Source organism: Pteropus vampyrus, unplaced genomic scaffold (genome assembly GCF_000151845.1).
Source record: "Pteropus vampyrus isolate Shadow unplaced genomic scaffold, Pvam_2.0 Scaffold250, whole genome shotgun sequence".
NCBI lineage: Eukaryota > Metazoa > Chordata > Mammalia > Chiroptera > Pteropodidae > Pteropus > Pteropus vampyrus.
The window spans coordinates 1,142,730-1,152,034 of record NW_011889031.1 but is presented as its reverse complement, the minus strand read 5'-3'; the positions used below and the strand labels follow the sequence as shown (position 1 = coordinate 1,152,034).

Below are 9,305 nucleotides of genomic sequence, written 5' to 3'. Positions count from 1 at the left end.
CCCAGCGCGTCGCACAGCGCGAAGGCGTCCACGCAGCTGCTCTCGCCCGGGCCGCTGCCGGGGCTGCCAGCCAGCCCATAGCGCTCCAGCGCCTCGGCCACCAGCTCGCGTGCGGTGGAGCGCGCCGTGGCCAGCACGCTCTTGTAGTTGGCGCCCGAAGCCAGTCCCGCGCCGAAGATCTTGAGGACCCCCGGGGGCGCCGTGGCGCGGGCGGCCAGTGGGGGCTCGGGAACCACGCACGGCGCCAGGTCAGGCAGCTTCTTCTCGCTGGCCCAGCGCTGCGCGGCCCCGGGAGTCCCGGGACCTCCCGCGCCGCCAGATCCCGTGGCCCCGGTCCCTGAGCCCCGAAAGAGCTGGGAGATGCGTTTGGCGCGGCTCCCGGATGCTCCCCCGGCCGCCTTGACCGCGCCCACTCGTCGCAGCTCCACGTGCGGCGGCGGCGGGGGCAGCGGCTCGCTGCTGCGGCTCCCCGTGTCTGAAGACGAAGACCTGGGAGCCCGCCGGGGAGCGGAGACGTGGGCGGGAGACCCCAAAAGACACGCAGAGGCGGGCGAGGGCGGTAGAGAAGGAGGGAGGTGGGCAAAGACCCAGATGGGGGAGGGGCAGAAACCCATTGAGAGAGGAAACAGAGACCCAGGGGAGGGTGAAAGACGCAGGGTGTACGGAGATGGGGGGTGCGGAGAGTAGGCAGAGGCCGGAGGCAAGGAGAGAGATAAAATAAATGCATAAATTAATAAATAAAGGCGAGTCCCACGGAAGGGAGTTCCCAGAAGTGAGCAAGGAGGGGAGGAAGGAAAGTGAATCAAACCCCTGCTCCTTCTGGGTCCCCATTCCCGTGTCCATGGGCCTCGGCCCAACCCCAGGCCCAGCGCTTCCCCTGCTCGGCTCTACACCACTGTGGCCCAGCGCGTCCTCCCCGCTGCCAGTCCGCTTGACCGTTCAGGGGCTCCTGGCATTACCCAGTGCAGGGGCTGGGACAAACAGGGACGCATGGAAGGCAGGTGGGGCAGGGGCAGGAGTAAGAGGAGGCGGGCACTCACTTGACAGAGGCCGCACTGGGCCAGCGCCGCCCCAGCTTGGCCAGCTGCTTCCTGGGAGAATTGATCCACAGGCCCACGGGGAGATGGAGCTTCCCGAAGCGGGGGCTTCCGCCCTCCTTCCGTTCTCCAGATAGCATGGCCCTGAGGGAAGGTGGGCAAGGCCCCGACTCCTGAGGCTCTGAGGGGTGGGAATGGGCTAGAAGGGGGCCTGGACTCCGGTCAGAGGGAGGAGGGGGCTGGGGCTGAGACTCCTGGGTGCTGGGTAGAGAAGAAGGACGGGGGCCTGGACTCCCGGGTGCTGGGGTGGGAGGTGGCTGGGGACCGAGGGTCCTGGGTCTGAGGGAGGAGGGGTCTAGCTTCCTGGGTCCCGGACTCTTACCCTGCTTCGGGTCCCAGCAGCACCCGGGGGCCCTGGCTCCGTTGCCTGGGTTGGTTCCTGACCCCACTGCTCCCGTTCAGCCTTTCCTCTGCCCCAGCTCCCAGCACTGGGTGGGGGACAGGAAAAGGCAAGAGGAAACACGGCAGGAAGAGCGGGGAGGGGGCGTCCTGTGAGGGCACGGGGCCTGGGGGAGGAGATCTGGGTAGGGCTGGCCCTGCCCCGCTCCTTGATTCTGCAATTACAGAACAGCCAGCGGTCTCTGCTAGGACTCAGGAGGCCGGGTTCCCAGCCCCTCCTCCCTCCGATGGATGACCATCCCCAGATCTTTCCTCTTGGAGAAACCAAAAGTTTCTGGAGGAGTGAGTCAGATACTTAGACAACCAGATAAATCTTTATTCCCTCCTTGGTTTTATGGCCTCTTTCTCTGTGTCCGAGGAGCTCTCATCAGCGGCGTGGCTGTTGCCGAACCAGGACTTTATGGACTCCACGACCTTCCCGGACCGATAGTACAGTGTTCTGAGGGAGGGTGAGATGCAAACAGCGGGAAAGGATCAGGTCCCGGCCTCCCTGTATTTGACCTTGGTCTAGCAATTTTCCAAGCTTCGCCCTCCTAGGGAAGCCCCTCCCTGTTTTCCAGCCGGGTCCCCAGTGGAAGTCCGGCGCTCGCGGTGGCGAAGCTCCCGGACGCCCCTCCGCACTGGAGGCCCCGCCCCTCGCTCCGAGCTCCGCCTTCTCCGGTGGGCAGCTCACACGGTGGCGATGCCGGCCAGCAGCACCACAAAGCCCCAGATCATCATCCCGACCAGTCGGCCTTTCAGCATATTCTCGGTGGTCGGAGACTGTGTCGACGGAGACTGGAAGGTTGAGGTCGACGGGGTGGGACCCCAGTTCACTTCGTCCGGGGCCACCTCACCATTATTTGGGATGTCTGATGACGGTATCTCCTCCACGATTCTTTTGGGCAACACTGTTAGAGGAGGAGGAAGGAACAGCCCTGGGAAGGCAGGAAGGTCCCGCCACCGCCAGGCCAAGCCCTCGCTGCGCCAACCCGCCCCTGGACCCAGACCTCCCAGGAGATAACCACGCGCCTCCAACTGCGTGTAGCGGGGACACACCCAGAGGGGACTCCTGCCACTGCGGCCAGAGGCCACACCCAGAGCAGGAAGCTCCACCCCCGTGGCCTGAAACCACACCCCGATAGGAAGTTCTGCTCTCATAGGCCACGCCCCTGGAGCGCACGGTCCCCAAGCGCCGGACGCTGAATCCCAGACTCCTTTCAACTCCCCAGCACTGACCTGAGACGTTAAAATAGATGATCGTGGCTGGGCTAGACTGCACGGTGTCCAGCTGGCAGCGATAGGTGCCGGCATCCTTTGAATCCACCATGGTCTTTGTCAGGGTGGGCTCTTTCCCCTTGGACACCAAGGTCTCAGACTTGTTCGTCCAAACCTAGACCCAAGCTCAAGGGGTCACAGAGGCCTGGGGAATTCAGGGATTGGGGGAGTACAGGGGTAAGAAGATCATGGGGCCTCGGTGGGGGACATGGGAGTCCTGGATGTACTGGCCAGGGCGCGGGGTCCCCAGGGGTCACCGGCAGCCAGACTTGGTAGGTCATGGGTCACGGGGATCGTGGGCACAGGCCTGTGGATACGGGGTTCATACAGGCTTGACGGACGTGGGAGTTCAAGGGGTGCGGGAGTTGGAGGGCCCCACCCTGAAAAAGCTGTAGTCGGTCAGGCCCTCGGAGGCATGATGCCAGTTGAGCTCGCAGTCCAGGATCATGTCTTCCATTGCGTGGACCGTGACTTCGCGCTCTGGAGACAGGGGGTTACATTGGGATGCTCCTTTGTCGTCCTTGGCCCTACCCCAACCCACTTCCACTAGGTGGACCCCGCCTTTTCTCGTCGCTGGCTCTAGTCTCCGCCCCCTTCAGATTCGGTCGCTCCTCTCGCTCCGCCCCTCTTGCGCCAAGCCCTCCTCCTGGGCACCGCTCTCACCCCCGCAATCCTTGGACTTCCGACAAGCGTGAACCTGCTTCTTGCAGTTACTGCACCAGATCAGAGACTGCAACATCATACCTGAAGGGGCAGGTCAGGGCCGGATTCATCCACTAAGAGGCGTGGCTAAAAGGAGAGGGCGGGACCAGGGGCGGGGCGGGAGGGGCGGGGCTAGAGCCCGGCCTTATAGGAGCTGGGTTTAAGTGGGCTCAGGAAAATGCACATAGAATGAGCCGTGCTCCCCGAGAAGACCCTGGTGCAGAAGGGATACTAGAGATCCAGACACGGAGAATAAAGAAACAACGAGACCCAAAATGAGGAGGAAGAAGGGCTAGGTATTCACCGGGCAGGGATGAGGGAGAGAGGACCAGCTCCCACAATCCAGACTCACCACATTTGTTGGGACAGAAAGCTGCCTCGGCAGAAAGAAAAAAAATGGGAATCAGATTTTTAAGTTAAAGCGGATTGGGGGGAGGAGGCAAAGGAAGAGGCTGGGGCTGGAACTCCTGGCTTTGAGAGAGGAAGGACGTGGGTGCCTGGAGGAGGGGATTGCGAGAGCTAAGGGACCAGACTGGGAGAAGCAAGAGGCTGGGGACAGGGACTCTTGGGCTGTGGAAGGATGGCGCTGGGGTCCAGGACTCTCATCTTCCCTCACCCTCTTTTTGGAACTCAGCAACGTATTTGACAAAGATATCCTTTTGCAGGCTCAGCATCCAGAACAGCTCCTTCACCAAGAGCTCACCTGGGAGGAAGGATGAAGCAGAGTGGTCCCCTCCTCCCCTCTCCAGGTGTGAGGTACAGGAAGTTCGTCTCTGCGGAGCCTGGCATTCTGGGTTTGGGGGCCTTCTCAGGGAAGGACAGTGAAATCCAATGACCACTTAATATACTGGCTCAGTGACAACTGGGGCCAGGGCACTGTTAGGGTCCATTTCAGAGGTAACGAAGCTGCAAAATCTCTCGCCCAGGGCCACAAAGCTACGAAGTGGCAGAGCCAGAATTTGAACCTAGGCAGTCTGACTCCAGGACCCTAGTCTACCTAACTACCGGACTAGGCATCACCAGCAGCAAATCGCCTTCCCCAGATTTTCTGGAGCTCCTCCCATGTCTCCTTCATGCATGTACCTTTTACGTCACTGTCCGTGATGCGTTTCAGATCCTTCAGCAAACTCCAAGATGCCTTTTCCAGTGTGGACTCATCTGCGGGAGAGATAGAACCCCAGATTCCATTGTTCCTATCTCATCCGTTCACCTCGTCTTAGAAACAACAATACCTATGGGGCCACTGGGCCGGGAGAGGCCTGGTTAAGGAATTATCCACTCGTTGCTTTCTGGCAATTGTAGTTTTATGACTTAAAATTGCAGGATAAGGGGTAGGGAAGCAGTATTTGCTAGCCCTAGGGAACCGCGAAATCTGGACCGCGGCCTGCTCCGTCCCAAACCCCGGAGACTCTGCTCCTTGCACCCAGCAATCCTAGCCCCAGATCCCTTCTTTCCCGGGACCCAGTTGTCTGGGCTCCATCCTGCCCTCACCGACGACCCCCAGATAGGCATCCTCGTCAAACGGCAGTTCCTTGAAATCCTGCACGGCCTGCTTTACCCTTTGCATCACGTTTTCGTGATGCCCGGCCTCCAGGTGGCCAGGCAGGTAGTCCTTCTCCAAGGAGTCTAGCGCCTCCACGACCTTTACATCACACAGGACGCAACCGCGGGCAGGAAGCAGGCAGCCGGCCAGCGCCGCCACCAGGAGAGGAAGCCGCGGCCCCATCGCGGCCAAGTGCGCAGAGCCCCGCGCAGACCCCGGGGGAGAGACCTCTCACCCTCAGCCGAGAGGGGGTGCGCGTTAAACGGAGAGATGCCCTTCCCCGAGACTAACGGACCCCCGATTTGCAGGGCGCACCCTTCAGGAAACCGAGGAGTCCCGATGCACCCTGAACGGCCGCTACCCGGCCTTGACCCCAGAGTGCTGTACCCTCAAAACACTGGAGTTCGCCCAAGAGCCAGAGTCCAGGTTCCGACGGCTCTGGGAGGAGGGCAGGGCCACGTCCTTCCACTCTAATATTTTCCCACTACTGAAATTAAGGATTTTGTCGGGGGCGAGAGTAAGGTTGGTTGCGTGGTAGAGAGAGCATTTGACTGGGGTCAGCGTCACGGTTCGCCACTGTCTAACAAGGAAGTCCCACAGCCTCCGCCTTCAGGCTTCCCGTGCGGAACCCCGAATTCCCAAAGGATATTCCCTGGGGGCTCCCTCGGCCCCGCCCAGAAGCCCGACTCTGAGTCCGATTGGACGGCAACGGAGGCCCCGCCTATCGCTCCTTGAGGTCACAGAGGCGGCCGCCTGTCAAGATCCGACCTTTCCCAGCATCTCCCGAAGGGAGAATTTCCCTGTCCGCTTTGGCTTCGCAGAGACAAGGGACGGAATTCTCGCCTTCGGCTTCCTCCCCTCCCTGGGCCCCAGCGCCCATCCTTCTGGCTCGATGCCCACGACCTTTGGGAAACCCGGCCGTCGAGCCACGGAGACGCGAGAAGGGGCCGTTCCCAGCCCTAGGACTATGACTCCCAGAAGGCCCCGGGATCTCTCCCTAGCCGATAACCGCCGCCAACCCCATAGCTTTATGGGAAATGTAGTTCAAGACTCATACTCGGTGCTCACTTCCTCCTCTACCCACTCTCCCAGGCTCTGGGGCTGGAGGCCAAGGTTCCACGGGAAAGAGTGGTCTGGGGGCCAATCATGAGAGTCGGGAAAAAGGATCTGGGGCTCAGGGACAGCAAGTCTGGCTACAAGAGGCTGCCAGATCTGAGCAGGGACAATACCCCAAGACATGAGTCATGAGAATCCCTAGAAGTTCTGCACTTTTTTCCTACACACACACACACACACACACACACTCAGAGATGGGTTGGTGATGTGTACGTTAAATTCATCTCTCTCTCTCTCCCACCCGTGGCAGCCAAGTAGGGAAAGTACCCCAGAGATCCCCGGGAAGACTAGCAAAGGGGCTTAGATTCTTACATGACTCTGTGATAAAGGAGTCTATCTTCGCCCCCTTCGAAGAGCATCAAGGGGCTCCTGAAATCTGAGTCAGGAATCCCATTGTCCTTGGCCGGTCCCCTGGCCCAGGGTGCTCCCGCTTGGGTTGGAGGCCAGTCTGGGGTCTACGTACCTTCGGGTCTTTCTGTTCTTCTCTTGCCCAAAGCCAGATTTAGTGGTTCTGTGACTCCAGGGACAGACAGAAAATGAACAGTCGGCAAGAGGCACAATGCCAGGGGCTTTCTGCAAGCCCAGAAGGCACGTTGATGCCAGCTGACTTCCAGAAAGATCCATGCCATCACCCCCAGCAGCCCAGCTGCAGAGGAGGAAAGATCTTTGATTGGGAGAGGCAACTCGAAGTTGGAGCCAACATGGGGAGCACCCGTTTGGGGAAGTTTTTGAGCTAAAAAAAAAAAGTGGAAAGCCTCACTCCAGAAGCTGCAGCATTTCAGCAGCCAGCCTTCTCCCCCACTTCCCACGTTTTAGTCTATCTGCTCCCAAAAGAGTCTTTGCTTCCCCGCCCCCCAGGGGCTAAGAGGTTGGAACAAGTTCCACTCTTCTGACAATGTGCCCCAGCTGCATGTGTGATAGTTTTTGTCTTCCACCAGTCTTTCTGGCAGCGGTGAGGTGCTGAGCTTCTGCTCGTACCTTCATTCGATTCCTCACCAAAGTGATCTGGAATTCCAGAAGGAAGGGCATTAGAACTGGCTCTCTCTTGAGCAAACCCGCTTCTAGAACACTCCAGAAACACAGAAGGGGAGATGGTGAGTGCTTGCTCTAGAACGTCCATGAGTCCTTCGGTCTGAGGACCCAGAAGAAGAGAAACGTCTCTTCTAGAAAAGACCAGAATGGTTAACTCTAGAGGGATGAATTCCCAGTTCCATCTAGAAAGACTCTGGATGTGGGGGCTGGGAGCTGCAAGTGGGCATTGTGCCTTGTAGAACTGTCATGAGCCTCTCCAGACATTGCCAATCATCAGGGAAATATCTTTCGCTGCTTCTAGAAGGTTCGGGCAGTTGCAGGAAGCCCATCTCTCAAAGTCTAGACAACTAGAATCGCTCTGGAAGTGGCTGCTCCATTGTCACGGGGCCACCACAAGCTTCTCCAGAAGCTGCGGGACCTCTGGAGACGCAGAATGCTGGCCCTAGATTGATCGGGCTATTTCAGAAAGGCTCGGTGGCCACTTCCAAGAGTGGAGACGAGTCTGCGTTAATGCCCACCCACTCCGGCAGGAAGGCGGCCCCGGGCTTAAAGATCTTGAGAAGGCTGGAGTCAGGCAGGGTGAAGTCGGCCAGGTGGACGGTGTCTCCACCAGCCAGGTAGACAGCCCAGGAGCCGGAAGTGCCAAAGGTCACGATGGCGTGGTTGACTTTGTGTGAGCAGCACAAAGTCAGTCCCTCCCCAGGGATTTCTCCTGCCCCTCGCCAGCGAAGACCACATCCCCCTGGGAGGTGTCACTGTTATCCCAATACCACGCCATGCAGGGGGCCACAAACATGAGGGCTTCGTGCCTTGCCTGGAACCAGCCCACGGCCTGCTGGGGATGGGTGCATTCGCCCAGCATGCCCTTCCAGCATTGGGGCATATCCTCCAGGTGGTCCCCACGGCATCTGTGGACACCTGCGGACGTGCACAGGGTCCTCAGAGCGGAGCAGGCGCAGCTGTCTCAGGAAACCTTGGGCCTTGTCCCGAAGGTGGTCATGCAGGGCGAACCCGCTCCAGATCCCTTTCCAGAGATGGTGGAAGTAGGAGCAGGGGAGGCTGGCGAGCTTCGGCAAAGGGGCATTCGAGCAGGCATACGCAGGTGCAGCTCCCGCCCAGGCGTGTGGCTGTCCACCCCGGGCGCCAGCGTGGGCAGGGGATGCAGCGTGGGCAGGATGAAGGCCTAGCGGCCACCGAGCTACACCAGGGTCAGCGGAGTGGCATACTGCCCCACCTGGCTACCGAACCGGCCACTTGGGGAGGTAGTCCAGGTTCCTGGCAGAGAGGAAGGGTGCTTGGGGCAGGAAGAGGAGGTGTCAGGGGTCATCGGCGGTGTGCCTGATAGGCAGAAGACAGCCACAGGGGACGTCACCGGGTGTCAGTCTGCAAACAGAGCAGACGGGTCCAGGCCATCGTGGGAAAGATCTTGACAGATACCGAGGAAGAAGGCTGCTGAAGAACACAGACTAGGCGGCAGGTGAGACAGAGACCGTGTAGTGGGCCGAGGCCCCGCCCACATGGCTGCCGGCAGGGAAAGGTGAATCAGCAGAAGCTCAGAGTTAGGGGAAGAATGTCACGATGGAGAAGCCTGAAGGAATGAGGGGACTGAGAGTTTTGACTCCTAGGTCTGAGGGAAAAGGGGATCAGGGCCCAGGACTTCCAGATCTGCAGGAGATGAAGCTAGGGGCTTGGAATTCACACAACGGGCATGGGAGGTGGTGAGAACTGGTGGCTTCCAAGATAGCAGTGGTCCAGGATCCAGCGCCTTGTCCCCCCATCTTGCAATCTGCCTCTCCCCAGATGTAAGGCCCCCTGAAGTTGGCCTGTGTTCCACCAACTCCTTTCCCGGGGACCTGGGTGTGAGGGGCAGTTTACCGCGGAGGTGACAGGGAGCCGCAGGCCAAGTAGAACCTGAGGGGCGGGAGTCCCAAGACTGATAAGGGACCTTAATTCCTATAGGAGTTGGGGGTGGGGTTGGAGGAGACTCCTGGGACTGAAGACCGCCATTCCTAGATTTGGGGTATCCGCAGTTCCCGCTAACCTGAGCTCCTGGTGCACGGCGGGTACACATTACGGCCAGGGCGCGCCGTACCCCAGAGCGACCCACATCCGGCCACTCTGGAACCGCGAACTCCCTGTTTCCAGGACCCGCGGCCCTC

At 59.8% G+C, this 9,305-nt stretch overlaps 3 protein-coding genes across 3 annotated transcripts in view; all 3 read right to left on the bottom strand.

Annotated features, from left to right (window-relative positions):
* The window catches only part of RASIP1 (Ras interacting protein 1), a 13,693-nt gene extending 11,881 nt beyond the window's left edge, over positions 1-1,812 (bottom strand). Inside the window, exons 1-3 of the mRNA XM_011374627.2 lie at positions 1,420-1,812; positions 1,041-1,181; positions 9-489 (exon numbers count right to left, since the gene is read on the bottom strand). Coding sequence (XP_011372929.1) covers positions 9-489; positions 1,041-1,177 — 618 coding nt within the window. The 5' untranslated portion in view covers positions 1,178-1,181; positions 1,420-1,812. The remainder of the gene's footprint in view (positions 1-8; positions 490-1,040; positions 1,182-1,419) is intronic.
* On the bottom strand, positions 1,705-5,181 carry IZUMO1 (izumo sperm-egg fusion 1). Its single transcript, XM_023520152.1, has 10 exons — positions 4,947-5,181; positions 4,539-4,613; positions 4,072-4,158; positions 3,808-3,828; positions 3,417-3,497; positions 3,133-3,233; positions 2,715-2,868; positions 2,313-2,386; positions 2,170-2,273; positions 1,705-1,935 (listed from the first exon to the last, which is right to left on the bottom strand). The coding sequence occupies exons 1-10, from the start codon at positions 5,179-5,181 to the stop codon at positions 1,812-1,814; spliced, it is 1,056 nt and encodes a 351-aa protein (XP_023375920.1). The 3' UTR covers positions 1,705-1,811.
* A 2,393-nt stretch (positions 5,182-7,574) lies between these two features.
* Positions 7,575-8,524, bottom strand: FUT1 (fucosyltransferase 1 (H blood group); the record flags this gene model as incomplete). Its single annotated transcript, XM_023520173.1, is given in 5 exon segments — positions 7,575-7,814; positions 7,816-7,852; positions 7,854-8,075; positions 8,077-8,245; positions 8,248-8,524. Coding segments are annotated over 5 exon segments (912 nt in total), but the record flags the coding sequence as incomplete, so codon positions are not given.
* Between the last annotated feature and the right edge of the window lie 781 nt (positions 8,525-9,305).

Bases quoted from the DNA above. Each gene is read 5' to 3' on its own strand.
- IZUMO1 (XM_023520152.1), bottom strand. From the start codon at position 5,181: ATGGGGCCGCGGCTTCCTCTCCTGGTGGCGGCGCTGGCCGGCTGCCTG. The intron at 4,159-4,538 runs GTACATGCATGA...CCTTCCTCCCAG, and splicing joins CACGGACAGTGACGTAAAAG to GTGAGCTCTTGGTGAAGGAG. The intron at 2,387-2,714 runs GTCAGTGCTGGG...CTCCTCTAACAG, and splicing joins CATCTATTTTAACGTCTCAG to TGTTGCCCAAAAGAATCGTG.